The following is a 17,504-nucleotide window of genomic DNA, read 5'->3' on the forward strand; positions in this document are numbered from 1 at the left end:
TGTTTTCAGGCACGGGTTGTAACGTCAACAATTCCTAAAGACGCTAATTATCTAAACTCCCCACGTTACGCTTAACTGTTGCTTTACCTAAACGTTGGATAAGTAATAGGCTATAACATAATTTACAAAATACAGTATGTTTGATAAATTGGAGAAACAGAAATGTTGTGGGTTGCCTACGTTCACCTTTTAATCTTGCCCCCTCTGCTGGTTAGATTGGAGCATCAACCGTTAAAATGTATCTGGCGCATGCACACACAATTAATTGCAGGTGTTAGCTGAGGACTTTGCTTTGACATAAATGTGCAAATACTAAAGGAATAGTATGATAAATGTATTTAGTTACAAAATAGTTACATCTTTTATAACAGTATTTCCAAAAGAATGTAATGCATCTGTAAACACATTTCACAACAATCATATGGCAAGACAAATGCATCATAAAAATGTTTAATTACACAAAATAAAAATAAATTATTGCCACAACTCTAATCCACCACCATCTGTTAATGAATCGCATAGCCTATATCTATGATGGCAATTATCATAAACATTCTTACCAAAAATGATGGCACAACTGACATAACACATGCATATAAAACTCAGAACACAATAAGTAGGTTTTACACAGCTGGCTCAGGGACAGTGCCTAAAACTCTACCTGGTAGTTATTTAGGAGGGCAGGGAAAGATCATAAAGAGAGGATGTAGGTGGAAGAGAGAGGGAGGGGTTGGACATAAATCAAGTAAAAGTGTTGCACATGAGGAAAAACCCTGATTGACAATTCTTCGTTCTCATTCCTAGAGTGAGTGACTGAGGGTCAATGATACCTGAGCTCTGTGTAGTCATTGTATACATCATCAAATTAGTTGTCAAGTTAACGCCATAATATCGTGTAATACCGGTTACTTTTTTCACCCGTTAAAAAAGTGTTATTCAAAAAAATTCAGAGGACCCCATTTCCTCCCCAATAATTTCTCGCAACCCCAAATGTGTTGATACAACCTTAAAATCTGTCAATCAAATAACCTTCAATTTATTGCATTTTCATATCTTATCCAAATGAAAATAAATCAATAAATACATTGACCCAATACAAATGTATTTTTTTAAATGACCTTTCTCACGTTTGTATATTGTCGAATAAAACAATCTGTACTCTTCATTTGTATATTTTATTAATCCTTTTATTTTTGGCGGACCTCACTGCAGTTCCCCCATGACCCCGATAGGGGTCCCTAACCCAGACTTTGAATACCACTGCTTTAAAAACATCTTCCAACATAAATCCATATAACGCCTACTATCATTACACTTCAGAATAGGCAATGAAATCCCACATTGTATGGAAACGTAAAAAATGTCAGACAGTTAGTCAACATAGTTTGACTGGAATATCTACATTACATTTCTGTTGGGACTTGGGAATGACTATGGTTTCACAGGTTTGTTGAAATCCTGTATATAATACAGTACATTATATATATATATATATATATATATATATATACTGTATATAATATAATACAATACACAGTATAATATCTTTATGATAATAAAGATAATTGAAAAAGTGTTTTCCAAACACAATTTCAAGTAAATATAGGTTGGGAAAAACAACAGGAACTTAATGAAGCTAAACCAAAGTGCTGGTACATCTCATCATACTACCTTCATGTCCATACTACTACCTTCATTACATAAGTCACATGTATAGGTATCTATCATAGATACACATGCACACACAATCCATTTCCCTTGTCTCATAATGTCCAGGTGTGCAATGCCTACTGGAACCCTTCTCCGTTTTATCCATTTACAAATATTACAAATCATTATTTATTTTTTTACAAATAAGGAATTCAAAAGACATCCAATTTAGCCACCAGTACCTCATCAACAAACATTGACGCCTCTGATGCCCTAAAAATCACCACAAATCAGGCTCCACCCACACAATCTTCTTCTGCTCCTCCCAGATGATGGAGCGCAGGGTGGTGAGCAGAGTGGTTTTGTCGTACCATGAGTCAGGGCTGACGCTGCGGTAGAGGCAGGGCAGCTTGTCCAGCAGGGACTCCTCGCTGCGGGAACACTCCAGCAGCTGCTCCTCGGACCAGCCCTGACGCTGCAGCTTAGACCTAAGGAGAGACGGAGGGGGAGAAAACAGGAGTGAGAGTGAGAGTGAGTGAGAGAGAGAGTGAGAGAGAGAGAGAGTGAGAGAGAGAGAGAGAGAGAGAGAGAGAGAGAGAGAGAGAGAGAACAAGAGAAATAAACACGTATATACACCATGTATGAGAGGCAAGGGAACAATATTGCTACCATTCATATTTCGTATCAAAAGTCACACAACGGCCTACTTGAGTTTGCGTGCTCTGCACTTGGAATGGCCGATGAAGATGATGATGGGGAAGATCTCTGCCCTGTGGAGGCGGCGTACGCAGTCCAGGCCTAGAGGCAGCACACAGTGGGTACCCTGAGAGTAGAGATAGAAGAGGAGAGGAGTTTCGCTACGGTCAATACTGCACCTGCACAGATTCTTCTGGAACACAGGGTACATCAAATAACAGGGCCACTGAAAAAAAGGGAGGTAATTAACTGCTGTTTTTCGTGACATTTGTGTAAAACGGTTCAAGTCAGTCTATAAACCATTAGAGAAAAATATATAATATCAGTACGTCAAATACAGTGTTGTCCTTTTGACTCTCCCACCTGCTTCATGACCCTCTCAACACTCTGCAGGGTGTAACACCGCTGACCCCCCTGTTCACACTCCTCCAGCACCTCCGACCTCTGCAGCCTGGCAGCGTGCTCACTGGAACTCAATAACTCTGGGGATAGGGGGAGGGAGGGAGAGAGAGAGGGTGAGAGATAAGTATAGGGTAAGGTGAGACAGCAGGTACGAAGAAAACAAACATTCACATCTTTCTTAACATCACCTTCCGCTACCGTGCTAATAATAGATAATCTCATTGGAATTCCCCTCTGGGCATCGGGCAGGAAGATATGCAGTTATTGGATGAAATAAAAAGAGAGAGAGAGAAGAACATCAGAAAAATAAAAAAGAAAGACTCCTCCCTAACCTGGCTCACACAACTGAAAGCCCTGCCACTCGGCCAGCTTCTGATCCAGGACACGGCCGAGGATTGTGGGCAGCAGGAGGACCGGACGACAGACGGGTGGGTAGTGGGGCGTGACCAGGGTGTAGGGCATGAGGGTCAAACAGCCTCTGGGTGCAGAGGCATCCCCTAGAGCAGAGGACAATATTAGGACACACCAGGTTCAGGTCAATAACTAAGGGGACATTATTACAGGTATTAGAGCTGTGACGATACCAGAAACGCAATATTTTTTCCTGGCCAAAAATGAAAACACGATACATGCTACGATACCCGTATTGTCCAAGCCCTAATATGTATGGTAATATCATAGGGCTGGAATTAATCCAACCTGCTTCAGCAATGGTTTTGCACAGTTTAGCAAACTTGGTTTGATGCAGAATTTCAATGGGCGCCATCTTGACAATTCAATGGAGTGTTTGGCTCCAACGTGGAGGATAGTCTGTTATGATCCGGCCTCTATGGTTCTGGCTCTGTTAAGTGTTGTATATTCTTGTGTACAAAAATGACTTCCTATCCAGCCTTGACTGTATCTGATATATACCTGGCCCAGTGCTCTTGTCCTTGCTGTCTTCTACACAGACCCACAGAGGATTCCTCCCTTGTCTCCCCGTACTGACGATCCTCACAGTCTTCTTCTTGTCCGGGGCCTGAGGACCCAGCAAAACAATGTGTTAACCCGAACGTTTGACAGCGGTTCGGCGGGATATTCACATGACTACAACATTTTCTTCGTGAATGTGCGGTTAAACACATTTCAGAAACGTCAAAAGCAAACATTTTTGGAACACATTCGCGGGAAAGGAGCGCCCCTTAACTGTAACTCAGAACCCTAAAGCGAGTTGGATTTAGGTCCCGAGTAGTTCTGCAAACTATGAAGCTAGTGAATGATGTTACCTTTCTAAGTGTCATGGGTTGGAAGCTCATGTCCTCGATAGCTCTGATCAGCAGGCGTTGGGCCCTGCGATGACAATGAATCTTCACTAATATCATTTATACAGCATGTAATTTATGCAATGGCCAACAGCATGTGATTGTATCAAACATAGATGACATGTAGTACATGCTAGTTCTCCAGAGGGGGATAGATATAGCCTAGTCCCAGATCTGTCTGTGCTATAGTGGTCATAGGAGTTTGGTAAGATAGCACAAACAGACCTGGAACCAGGCTAGGATAGAAAGAATCCATGTCAACAATCCAATCCCCCATGGTGGGTACTGGGCCTAGTACCTGTAGTAGTTGGGCAAGTTGCCAGTTTTGAGGTCCAGCAGTTGGCAAGGGTGGACGTGGCTGGCCCTCCAGGAGCAGTCGGCGCCCGCTGGGCGGGTGCTCGTGACGTGGAGGATGTCGTTACAGGAAACGGTCAGAGCGTCCTGCGAGCCCCCGGGTAACGACATGTTGACGCGCACGTAGAAGGAGTCACCTGACATGGCCTCGCCACTCTGCAGCTGGAGCAGGAGCTTCTCATAGGCTGAGAGAGAAAAAAGAGGAGGGACCGTAGAGGATTATGACTGTGACAGATCTGGGTCACGGCACCAATGTTAAAGGTGTGACATATACACACACAACCGACCAATATGAATACAGAAACATTAAAATAGCATATTTATGAAATGCCAAGTAGAAGCATAACTTCACCTGTTGCGTGTGATAATTCTTAGTGATACACATTACACAGAGAAGGGTACTTATGCAATGCTATTATTAGCATGCCAATAGCTTTCTAGTGAGAACCAGTGAGAAAAAAAGAGAGCACTCTTTTCTGATGTTGTGAATAGTAGCCAGGTGCTGAAATGGACTACTTTGAAGTTGTTTTGGGTTAAGTGTCCCCAGTATGTCACTCTGTTTTTCACCCCTATGTTGCTATGTTACCTCAAAACAAACAGTCATCCTAAAATACATATGAAACAGATAACCTAGGAACTTCAACCTAATCATGAGAATGAGGAACTCCTGCACTCCTTTTTAGTGACGAAATCCAGAGAGACACACTAGTCAAACAACATTCTTTCCAGTCAGCAAAGAGCGCATATTTTTACATCTCTTTGGTGCCTGATCCGAGTGATTTGACAAACTCCACCAAAGTCACGTTAACATTTTGAAGAACATCCTGGCTTTTACAATTCTGTCACATCAGAAGGATAACGTCAAGCAAGGGAGAAAGAAAGGACGCAATCAACGAGCATTTGCACTGGGCAGGGTATTTGAATGTGATGACATATCAATTATTTGAACCAGACTGTATTTGAACATAATGATGACATATTCATATATTTTAACAGGGCCAGGGTCTCACCATCTTGGTTGGGCCTCAGGGAGAGGTGGCAGAAGCCTCGGACTTGCCCCAGAGCCCACATGGCTTCTTCCAGGGTGGAGTCCTCCAGAACCATCCTTAGAGCCTGCTGAGCCTGTTCATACTTCACCTGGAACCCAGTAGCACAAACACCCATTGGAATTACAGTGCCTTCACAGAAACTATAAGGAAGAGGGGGGAGTTATGACTCAAAATGGCCGCATTGAATCGACCTGTCAGGTGCGTGCTGGATAGGAGACGGGAGTTGTGGGGACACAGACACACGCGCACACGCACCTCCAGTATTTGTGCACCCGAACTAATGCCCACTGTGTTGGCGGCGGAGCCCTCAGTGACCTGGTGGACAAACACGCCCGTCTTGTTACCCCCCACCACCTGCAGCTGGCTCAGCAGCGCCTCCCCCTGGAAGGAGATGGTCAGGACCCGGCCCGTGATGCGCATGGCCCTGGGCCGGGAGCGCAGCAGGAACGGGGGGGCTGACGCCCTGGAGAGACTGGGGTTGAGATAGAGAGGAGATGAGAGTACTTGGTTGTTAGATTACTCTCTCGTGGACAGACTACGGAAAGTTTGCAAACAATCGAGCATCTGACCAAATGTGCATGTTATTTTAGTTTCGGGTTCACCGAGTGTATTGTTAAATGGAGCAAATCATTTTCCGTGTGTCGCCATCATAATACCCTCTCCTTGCAATATGCAGGCTAGATGGCTTTGTTCCTCTGTACTTATGCTTCCTTCAGCCTTCCCTCCACTCATCATCAACAATTCGAGACAGATTTCAGTGCATCAAGGTAAATTCAAGTTCCTCACCCATCACTGTTGTTGCTTTGGCAGGAAGGTGTGGGTGACATAACAGATTGCTCAACCGCATTGCCTGGAAATCGAATAAAACAAAAGAGAGACTGTTCAAGAATGTGTCCACAGAGAGAACGCCCAACCGTTAATGTGTTACCTAGCCTACCAGGCCAGGATCCAAACTTCACCCAAGGCTAATTTAATATCTGCTCGGAGTGTGGCCAACCAAAACATTTCCATTGGTTTTCAGGATGTCTCATCTGGGTGTTTACCCACAAAGATAAACACGCAAGCACACGCTTATATCCATGTACGCAAGCACGCAAAGAGCACACACACAAACACACTTAAGTAAGTAGACACGCATGCACGCACACACAGAAGCTGGTAAGTCCCAGTAAGGTAAGAGGTTGTTAAAGGTCGGAGTTTATTCAGTTACGTACCACTGGGGATGAACACAAAGTCATTGTCAAGTAAGACGTCACATTCAGCCGTCTCCGAGCTAGGGGCAAGAAGGGAATAACACTTGTTTACAAAATGGCGTCTTCTTATTTTGTCCTTATTTTCTTTCTCTCTCTCTCTCTAACCATGTATGCTGCGACAGATAAACTGGTTGAGTGAGTTCGACTGCAGAAATCCAGAATTGCTATCATGGCACTTGGACAGACTTTTGTCTTGACTGTAAACACAAAACTACGACAATAAACATGAACATGGGCAGCCGTTCATCTGTGAAAACAACCTATAGTTCCAAAAATAACACCTGAATCCTCAATACAATATGACCACCAAGGGTGCGTTTCCAATGGCACCCTAATCCCTATATAGTGCACTACTTCTGACCAGGACCCATAGGGCTCCGGTCAACACTACTGTACTATACAGGGAATATAATGCCATTTGGGACACAGAGAGAGACCCCACATAGTTTATAGGAAGATCAAATCTACCTCTACACAGCTTTAGTAGTAAAATGGCTCTGTTGTAGAATGATCTCATGTTACTAGAACTGAAAGAAGGGCCGGGGACGCTGGGAATAAAATCCTTGAAATGAAGCTCTTCCCGGCAACACAAAGAATAAACACATGGCCTTCCTGGTAAAAAAAAGCAGACTTTGGACAGTGACATCACATCACTCGGAATATAGAAGGAAGCACGCCAACTGTGCTACTGTGTCAATGTCCAACTTGTTCTGAATGAGGAGTCTGACTGTGTCTTAAACACTCACATTGTCTAAAACACACACAACCCCCCCCCCCCTTACCTGTCTCGATTGTACCATAGGGTCTCTTCTCGTCTCCGCAGTGACTCTGGGCATGGAGGCTCCACATTTTGGGACCGGACACTACTTGGAGTGATATCGCAACTCTACACACAGACCCACACACACAATTACCAGAAGTCAAGTTTATGATGCAAATCATTAAAGTCAACTCAGATGATATAAACAGCTGACATGACTGATATAAATCCTGCACGCGCGCGCACACACACACACACACACACACACACACACACACACACACCTTTATACTGCATCCCCTCAAGGAATCAGGGCAAATTGCATGCATGCGGCGGAGGCGGGGACGAGGTGGGGGGCTGGAGGGGAGGCTGTCACTGCTGGAGCCCTGGCTCTCCCAGCTAAACTTCCTCTCCTGGAACAGACAGATACACGTTAGTCTTTAGTATCGAATTTAGTATCTGCTCTGTAAGTAAATCTGTATACAATGTGAATGTGTGTATGGAGTGTGCGTGAGTGTGTATGCATTGTGCATGTACATGCATACAGTGTGTGTGTGTGTTACCCCTGGTGTATCGGGGCCTCCTCGGAAGGGCCCCCAGGCCCTGAGGGTGAAGACCTCCTGGAGCTCCACCAGTTGGCTGCGCAGTGTGTCCTTCTCAGCCAGGCTCCTGGCTATCTGGGCCTGGGCCTCGTCTCGGGACAGGTACGCCTGGAAGGATGGACAGACAGAGCGGCAATAAGACACACACACACACACAAACACATACAGTGCCTTGCGAAAGTATTCGGCCCCCTTGAACTTTGTCTGGGTAGCCATTTGATTAGATGTTCAGGAGTCTTATGGCTTGGGGGTAGAAGTTCTTTAGAAGCCTCTTGGACCTAAACGCTCCGGTACCACTTTCCGTGCGGTAGCAGAGAGAACAGTCTATGACTAGGGTGGCTGGAGTCTTTGACAATTTTTAGGGCCTTCTTCCTCTGGCACCGCCTGGTATAGAGGTCCTGGACGGCAGGAAGCTTGGCCCGAGTGATGTACTGGGCCGTACGCACTACCCTCTGTCGTGCCTTGCGGATGGAGGCAGAGCAGGCAGTGATGCAACCAGTCAGGTTACTCTCGATGGTGCAGGTGTAGAACCTTTTGAGGATCTGAGGACCCATGCCAAATCTTTTCAGTCTCCTGAGGGGGAATAGGTTTTTTCGTGCCCTCTTCACAACTGTCTTGGTGTGCTTGGACCAGTTTGTTGGTGATGTGGACACCAAGGAACTTGAAGCTCTCAACCTGCTCCACTACAGCCCTGTCAATGAGAATGGGGGCGTGCTTGGTCCTCTTTTTCCTGTAGTCCTCAATCATCTCCTTTGTTTTGATCACGTTGAGGGAGAGGTTGTTGTCCTGGCACCACATAGCCAGGTCTCTGACCTCCTCCCTATATGCTGTCTCGTCGTTGTTGATGATCAGGCCTACCACTGTTGTGTCATCAGCAAACTTAATGATGGTGTTGGAGTCGTGCCTGGCCTTGAAATCATGAGTTAACAGGGAGTACAGGAGGGGACTAAGTAGGCACCCCTGAGGGGCCCCCGTGGTGAAGATCAGTGTGGTGCATGTGTTGTTACCTACCCTTACCACCTGGGGGTAAGTCCAGGTTCCAGTTGCAGAGGGAGGTGTTTAGTCCCAGGGTTCTTAGCTTAGTGATGAGCTTCGAGGGTACTATAGTGTTGAACGCTGAGCTGTAGTCAATGAACAGCATTCTGATACAGTGCCTTGCGAAAGTATTCAGCCCCCTTGAACTTTGCGACCTTTTGCCACATTTCAGGCTTCAAACATAAAGATATAAAACTGTATTTTTTTGTGAAGAATCAACAACAAGTGGGACACAATCATGAAGTGGAACGACATTTATTGGATATTTCAAACGTTTTTAACAAATCAAAAACTGAAAATTTGGGCGTGCAAAATTATTCAGCCCTTTTACTTTCAGTGCAGCAAACTCTCTCCAGAAGTTCAGTGAGGATCTCTGAATGATCCAATGTTGACCTAAATGACTAATGATGATAAATACAATCCACCTGTGTGTAATCAAGTCTCCGTATAAATGCACCTGCACTGTGATAGTCTCAGAGGTCCGTTAAAAGCGCAGAGAGCATCATGAAGAACAAGGAACACACCAGGCAGGTCCGAGATACTGTTGTGAAGAAGTTTAAAGCCGGATTTGGATACAAAAAGGTTTCCCAAGCTTTAAACATCCCAAGGAGCACTGTGCAAGCGATAATATTGAAATGGAAGGAGTATCAGACCACTGCAAATCTACCAAGACCTGGCCGTCTCTCTAAACTTTCAGCTCATACAAGGAGAAGACTGATCAGAGATGCAGCCAAGAGGCCCATGATCACTCTGGATGAACTGCAGAGATCTACAGCTGAGGTGGGAGACTCTGTCCATAGGACAACAATCAGTCGTATATTGCACAAATCTGGCCTTTATGGAAGAGTGGCAAGAAGAAAGCCATTTCTTAAAGATATCCATAAAAAGTGTTGTTTAAAGTTTGCCACAAGCCACCTGGGAGACACACCAAACATGTGGAAGAAGGTGCTCTGGTCAGATGAAACCAAAATTGAACTTTTTGGCAACAATGCAAAACGTTATGTTTGGCGTAAAAGCAACACAGCTCATCACCCTGAACACACCATCCCCACTGTCAAACATGGTGGTGGCAGCATCATGGTTTGGGCCTGCTTTTCTTCAGCAGGGACAGGGAAGATGGTTAAAATTGATGGGAAGATGGATGGAGCCAAATACAGGACCATTCTGGAAGAAAACCTGATGGAGTCTGCAAAAGACCTGAGACTGGGACGGAGATTTGTCTTCCAACAAGACAATGATCCAAAACATAAAGCAAAATCTACAATGGAATGGTTCAAAAATAAACATATCCAGGTGTTAGAATGGCCAAGTCAAAGTCCAGACCTGAATCCAATCGAGAATCTGTGGAAAGAATTGAAAACTGCTGTTCACAAATGCTCTCCATCCAACCTCACTGAGCTCGAGCTGTTTTGCAAGGAGGAATGGGAAAAAATTTCAGTCTCTCGATGTGCAAAACTGATAGAGACATACCCCAAGCGACTTACAGCTGTAATCGCAGCAAAAGGTGGCGCTACAAAGTATTAACTTAAGGGGGCTGAATAATTTTGCACGCCCAATTTTTCAGTTTTTGATTTGTTAAAAAAGTTTGAAATATCCAATAAATGTCGTTCCACTTCATGATTGTGTCCCACTTGTTGTTGATTCTTCACACAAAAATACAGTTTTATATCTTTATGTTTGAAGCCTGAAATGTGGCAAAAGGTCGCAAAGTTCAAGGGGGCCGAATACTTTCGCAAGGCACTGTACATACATACATTCATACAATGAGTGTTCAAAACATTAAGGACACCTTCCTGATATTGAGTTACACCCCCCCCAGCAGTGTTGCAGTTATTGACACAACCCGGCACCTACTACCATACCCCGTTCAAAGGCACTTAAATCTTTTGTCTTTCCCATTCACCCTCTGAACGGCACACATACGCATGTCTCAGTTGTCTCAAGGCGTCAAAATCCTTCTTTAACCTGTCTCCTCCCCTTCATCTACACGGATTACAGTGGATTTAACAAGTGACATCAATAAGAGATAGGTTTGACCTGGATTCACTTGGTCAGTTTATGTCATGGAAAGAGCAGGTGTTTTTTATGTTTTGTACACTCAGTGTATGTGGAGTGACTAGCAAAGACAGACATGCAGGCAGGTCAGTATGCAGATAAGTGGATATAAGCAGACAGACAGACTGACATGCAGGTCAGTATGCAGATAGGTGGATATAGGCAGACAGACTGACAGGCAGGTCAGTATGCAGATAGGTGGATATAGGCAGACAGACAGACAGACTGACGGTAGGTCAGTATGCAGATAGGTGGATATAGGCAGACAGACAGACAGACAGACAGACAGACAGACAGACAGGCAGACAGGCAGACAGGTATGGAATTCCAATAATAGATTTCAGGATGAGCAATGACGCCATAAGGTATAAGGTAATAGCTCCGTACGTGGTCTCTCTCTGCCTGCAGCTCCCTCAGTTGGCTCTGTATGACAGTACTCTTCTGCTGGTACATCTCACAGTCCAGAGTCAGCTTCTGAACCTGCAGCGCCAGACACTCCTTATGCTCCACTGTCTAAGAGCAAACACACCGGCGCAGTGTTTATAGTTTGGCCACTCTAAAATATACTGTGTAACACAAAGCATATAGCCTTTCAGCAGATATTTGCTGTCGAATAAAATGGCCAACTCAAAAGGGTTGTTCACAATCTCCTAGACACACACACCTCCCGCCTCTCGCGGGCCAGCTGTTCATTCTCCTCTCTGTAGCACCTGAGCTGCTCAGCCAGCTCCACACGGCCATCCCTCGCCTCAGCCAGGTCTTGGGCCAGGATATCCTCACGTGCCTGAGGGGAGGGGGGGGGGGGGGGGGTAGAAAGATACAGGGAAACAGAGATTTGCGGATAGAAAATTTGAGAAAAATGAAAGGGTAAAGAGGGATAGTGAGAGAAACCGAGAGAAAGACAAAGAGACAGTAGTCCGAACCACAGTGAAATTCCACAGTAGAAGTCTGAGCTTGTTTCCTCCTCACTCACCGGGGTGAATTTCTCGGCCACCAGTAGCTGCCTGCGCAGAGTGCTAATCTCTTCCCGCAGTTGCTGCGTCTCGCTGGGGGTGGTGCACTTGAGCGAGCGCTGCCTCTCGAAGTCCGTCTCTGTCTGGGCTTTGCGCAGCTCAAACTGAAGCTGATATACCTGCCCCATCATAGAAAAACAGAAGACTATTTGTCACAAGTTCTGTGACCGCAGCATTTGACCACAGGTGCTTCAACATGTTTTCTATTGTCCCTTGTTGTTTCCTTGTTGTCCACCCCGTGGCGGTTAATTGTTTTTGTATTGTTGACTAAACAGAGCCGGAGAGTGTCGTAGATGCTGTTCTATCGCTCATGCAATGACGTCAGAGGGAAAGAAACGGTGTTGGGTCGTTTTGCAGTGACTTCTTTGTTGTCGTAATATCGCAAACGGACGTGGCCGTTTCACCGTTAAGGATTCCACCTTTTTCTTAATTGAAATGATTTTTGGTAACAGACGTACTCAGCAAAATGTACAATGTGGACAGGGGTGCAGGAGGGGGTGCAGGAGGGGGTGCAGTAGGAGCCACGGGAGCGTTAACACGTTTCTACGCCAAACTACTGCTGTTATTAGTTCAATCGACTTTACAATACTTTTGGTCAACTCTGTAGCAACACTGTCAATACCGCAACTAATCGCTTCATGTAACGCAGTGCGGCCATCAACCACTCCTGAATATATCACACAGCTAACCCTTTTTCCCCCTAACCTGCAGGTTGAGGTCGCTGCAGTGGATGTTGGCGGCCGACCTCTCCTCGATGGCGGCCGTGTACCGCACATACAGGTCACACTTCTCGTCCTTCAGCTTCAAGATGTCGTGTTGCGCGGCAGCCAAGTTCTTCCTCATGCGGCCGTGGTCGGCCTTAAGACGGCGAGCCTCCTCCTGCTGCTCCAGAGTCTGACCTAGCTCCACCTCCAGGGAGGTGCAACGTGACCCCAGCCGACTGGCCTCCTGCCGAGCCTCCTGCAGCTCCTTCTGCATCCCTGTCACGGCTCTGACCAAGTACTCGGTCAAGTCCGAGCACTTAATCAGGCCTGGGAGGAAATCAGGTTAAGATGGACGCACTACACCCTTCTGCTAACCTATGACTACTGATTGGGCTATGTATAATTTCCCAACCAAATATCTTTACTAAATGATTTACCAAAATGGAGATTAATGTGAATAATTTATAGTGAGAATACTGTTTACTGGTGAATAGAATGAACACATTGTGCTGTTTTCAAGCAGACAGGACAACTTCAAAAAAAGCTACCATCCTTCACACAAGGTAACATGCCCTGATTCAGAGGGGTTGGGTAACATGAGGAAGACACATTTCAGTTGAATGCATTCAGTTGTACAACTGACTAGGTATCCCCCTTTTCCCCTTCCCTACTCCTTAACACAGGGCCTAAATGAGCCAGATGGGAAACAGGTCATGTGTTGCGTGCTACTCACCACTGAAGCCGGAGGGCTCGGTGCTGGGCTTGCGGCCTGTGACCTGGGTGTAGAGGGCGGGGTAGTGGATCATCAGGCTCTCCAGCAGGGCCATTGCGCCGTTCCTCCCCTGGATACGCAGCAGGTCCAGCATGTGACCTAAAGAAGATAAAGGGTTGAATAGGACGAAGGTCAGGGAGGGCACAACGTAAATCATACACGTAGATGGACTGTTTTATGGACTGATATTCAGAGAAAATGTACTGTTGTATTTCATCATTACTTTAGGATTTTTTTATAGGGACAGACACTATTCAAATACTTGGACTTGTTGAGTTAAAAACATGTATGAATTGCAGAACAAATTTTCATCACCAGTTATAAGACACGCTCAAGTGAGTAGATATACACTGAGCATACAAAACATTATGAACACCTTCCTAACATTGAGTTGCACCCCCTTTTGCCTCAATTTGCCAGGGCATGGACTCTAGTTGTTGAAAGCTTCCACAGGAGTGCTGGCCCATGGAACTGGATTCTGTGCAAGAACTAAGGCTACATGACAGGCTCACTTTCCCGTTGAACTCATCCTCTTTCTTCTTGAATCCGCAGGACATAAAACAATATATAGGTAAGATGGACATCGATTTTGAGACATGCCATGTAGTATTTTCATATTGTAGTACACACTTTTTTTTTGAATTCGAAATTCCTGTCCTTTCATGAAGATTTCTAAAAAAAACAATAAAAAAACAAGCTTATCTCTGTGAAAAGTCAACGGAGCACTGAGCGTATACAATGCGTTTTATTTTCAAGGCCTTTTTAGATTTCATTCAGCTCGGAGCCTTTGTTTTTTTGCGACCCGCGGAAACAACTTTGAAGACGACAACAAAATGAAAAATCCTCAAAAGCTATGTCAACAGAGCTTGGTGCTTTTTAACGGACGTATTAGATTACGGAATCCAAATTTAAAAAAAATATATATTCTAATGATATTGTAACCCTCGACCTTCTAGCCCGAGGTCCGGCGCGCTATCGACTGTGCCGCAAAAGCATGCTCGTGTGGCAGAGTCGATTTCCGCGCTTATAAACCCAGGGTTGTTACACTATGTTAGAGAAAGAACCCACTGAATGATTCAAAACATGAATAACCATATTTGTCTTGTGAAATGTATTTTATAACATGAGGAAGTTACATTCCCTCACCAAAACTGGGTGAGTGGGTGGTAACCCTCTTAACAGTATCTCTTACTCATCCAAACTCCTACCAACTTAGTGTCCACCCTGAGATTGCATGGTTGGAATTTTGGATCATGGTCGATTCATACGAAAAAAAACTAAAAATAGATTGGACCTGATGCCTGTGCTTGAGACTCAATATTAAGGAGGATGGATTGCCGTGGGGGGGCATACAAGCTAGAACCTCCACATACACTTGAAACAAATAGCCAAACCGAAAACTGCAGACAAAAATGCCTTTTGCTACTAAGATCAGTGAAATGTAGGCTAAACTGACAACGGAGTGGGGGTTCTGTCAGGGGGGAGATTTTCGTCACAACACCGAAAGACCCTGTGACAGTCTAGTGCCCTGCCCAGGGGGTATACTTGTACATCAGGCTGCCTCACGCTACAGAAACAGAAAATAGTCCCTACGGTCCGTTCTGGTTGGGACAAGGTTTACTACTTACTCCACCAAAGAAATGTATAAACAAAACCAAGTGAAAAAAAATTAACACCGATAGAATCAAATACAATTGAATGGAATATAATTCAACAGAATATAAAAAAAATACAGAGAGCATTCAAAAGTAATACAATATAAAATTATAGAAACGAATAGAATAGAAGTCTTACTGGTCCTCATGGAGCGGTTGGTGAGCTTGAGGCTGGAGAGGATCTCGTCTTCATCCATCTCTGTGAGGACCCTGGCCTGGCGCAGGTAGGGGATCAACATGCATGGTTTCACACCCAGGGAGATACGATGGCGGTTGTCGTTGATTAGCTCCCATACATCTTCGTCGCCCATCTCCTTAAGGTCGGGCCCCTCCGGAACACACTCCGCTGCCATGATGAGTGTGGGCGTGTGTGTGTGAGGTGCCACAGTCAATGGTGGTCGCAAGCAGACGCAGTCCTCGAAGACACACACACTCAATCACACACACCTAGCATCATCGCTGTCCGACGCTGGGAGAAAAGCAAAATGTCAGAGACACAGGAACTTCAACACTGTGTGAGAGAGATTTATTTTCCGCTCTCAGCTGGTGTAGGCGTCTATGCATGCAAGGGTGCGTGTGTGTGTGTGTGTGGGAAAACCTGAAAGACAAGAAACATAATCCCCAGTGAATCAGTGCCCATGCACACACCAAGGGACTGCCCATGCATGCACACAATAACCTGAAAATGTGTACATTTCACAATTGTAAACATCATATTGTGCCGTAGCACCCGTGCTTCATTGATGTAGGCCTATTGTACCTTTTTGTTTGCACTACATGGCTCTGATTCAATATCCGCAGCTAGAACACAAAGCTACTTGCCTTCCTCCATGTTCTTTATTAATGAAGCCATTATTGCACTGTTTGTTGAATGGGGCTACGTCACACGAAGGAATGAATAATTCTGTATCTTTGTGATACTGTCATAAAGATACATAATTAAATTCACCAATTAATTAATTTAATCAATTCCAATTACTATAGCTCCCGCATTTGGGCCAATCAGTGTAACTTTGTAAATGCCGGATCTCTATAGCAAAACGCGTAATTCACCGAAGTTTCGTCAAATAGTATCTTCAGTACAGTCCGAGATATCGCGTGTGACTAAACGAACGGACGGATGGACAGACACACATCCACAGTGCCCTACTCGATTTCATCATGGGGGGAAAACAATAGATCAAGAGATAGGGGATCTTCGCTGGAAATGTACCACTTGTATATGCATGCTTCATATTGTGTTGTTACCATATGTGACTGTTATTACCACGAGTAAACTAATACAATGCCAAAGTTTGGCTATAATAACAAAACCCTAGATAAAAAGGGTAGGCTACATATTTGCTTTTGGTCTGTACACGATAGCATGCATTCAAGTAGGCTACAAAACTGGCAAATGCAGGGAGTACTGAGAAACAATAATTAACAGATGTTACTGAATAACCATAAGGAATTTCAGGAAATTAGTACAATTCACACGCATCTATTTAAAATAAAAGACATATAGGCCTACTTAAAATAGCGTACAATTACTTATTATAATATTTACAAAACATAACTAAAATTGATTAGTGCCATTTACCTTTTCTTGAGACTCGCCGGTGTAGCCTTACATATAATCACCATGAACGACCTCATGCGTGCGAGCAGCGCTCCTCTCTCCAATGACAGCGCATGGGCGAGGAGGGCAACTAAACTGACTAATCATACAAAGTTACTAATCAACCCAATCAAAAAAATAAATAATCCGGGTTATTTGAGTAAAAGAACAAAGACATATTAAGATATTTCCTGGTAACATTCCGAGGGTAATTGGGTTATTCCTTGGGAAATTGAATATTAAAAGGCTGTGGTTGGATTTACAATACATGACCAAAGGTATGTGGACACCTGCTCGTTGAACATCTCATTCCATAATCATGGGCATGAATATGGAGTTGGTCCCCCCTTTGCTGCTATAACAGCCTCCACTCTTCTGGGAAGGCTTTCCACTAGATGTTGGAACATTGCTGCAGGGACTTGCTTCCATTCAGCCACAAGAGCTTTAGTGATATTGGGAGATTTGGCCTGGCTCGTGGTCAGCTTTGCAATTCATCCCAAAGGTGTTCAATGGAGTTAAGGTCAGGGCTCTGTGCAGGCCAGTCAAGTTCTTCCACACCGATATCAACAAACCATGTCTGTATGGACCTCGCTTTATGCACAG

General features: G+C 44.7%; 1 protein-coding gene across 2 annotated transcripts; it reads right to left on the reverse strand.

Moving 5' to 3' along the window:
• Positions 1 to 434: 434 nt before the first annotated feature.
• On the reverse strand, positions 435 to 16,985 carry LOC110485971 (caspase recruitment domain-containing protein 14). Of its 2 annotated transcripts, none has more exons than XM_090196020.1 (21): positions 16,884 to 16,985; positions 15,441 to 15,770; positions 13,608 to 13,745; positions 12,876 to 13,201; positions 12,131 to 12,289; positions 11,822 to 11,941; positions 11,545 to 11,670; positions 8,029 to 8,175; positions 7,750 to 7,878; positions 7,488 to 7,591; positions 6,667 to 6,725; positions 6,239 to 6,302; positions 5,708 to 5,924; positions 5,414 to 5,540; positions 4,348 to 4,588; positions 4,014 to 4,077; positions 3,661 to 3,766; positions 3,081 to 3,245; positions 2,710 to 2,828; positions 2,358 to 2,473; positions 435 to 2,138 (listed from the first exon to the last, which is right to left on the reverse strand). In XM_090196020.1, the coding sequence occupies exons 2-21, from the start codon at positions 15,652 to 15,654 to the stop codon at positions 1,931 to 1,933; spliced, it is 2,949 nt and encodes a 982-aa protein (XP_090052146.1). In that variant the 5' UTR covers positions 15,655 to 15,770; positions 16,884 to 16,985; the 3' UTR covers positions 435 to 1,930. The 2 variants fall into 2 exon arrangements, with proteins under 2 accessions (XP_090052146.1, XP_090052145.1); XM_090196019.1 differs by having other exon boundaries at positions 15,441 to 15,899; positions 16,884 to 16,977.
• Between the last annotated feature and the right edge of the window lie 519 nt (positions 16,986 to 17,504).

The sequence above is a fragment of the Oncorhynchus mykiss genome, chromosome 13 (assembly GCF_057628025.1).
Source record: "Oncorhynchus mykiss isolate SJ-2025 chromosome 13, ASM5762802v1, whole genome shotgun sequence".
NCBI classification, from domain to species: domain Eukaryota; kingdom Metazoa; phylum Chordata; class Actinopteri; order Salmoniformes; family Salmonidae; genus Oncorhynchus; species Oncorhynchus mykiss.

Bases quoted from the DNA above. Each gene is read 5' to 3' on its own strand.
- LOC110485971 (XM_090196020.1), bottom strand. From the start codon at position 15,654: ATGGCAGCGGAGTGTGTTCCGGAGGGGCCCGACCTTAAGGAGATGGGC. The intron at 11,671-11,821 runs GTGTGTGTGTCT...GTTTGCTCTTAG, and splicing joins TGGCCCGCGAGAGGCGGGAG to ACAGTGGAGCATAAGGAGTG. The intron at 7,592-7,749 runs GTGTGTGTGTGT...GTCTGTGTGTAG, and splicing joins TGAGGGGATGCAGTATAAAG to AGTTGCGATATCACTCCAAG.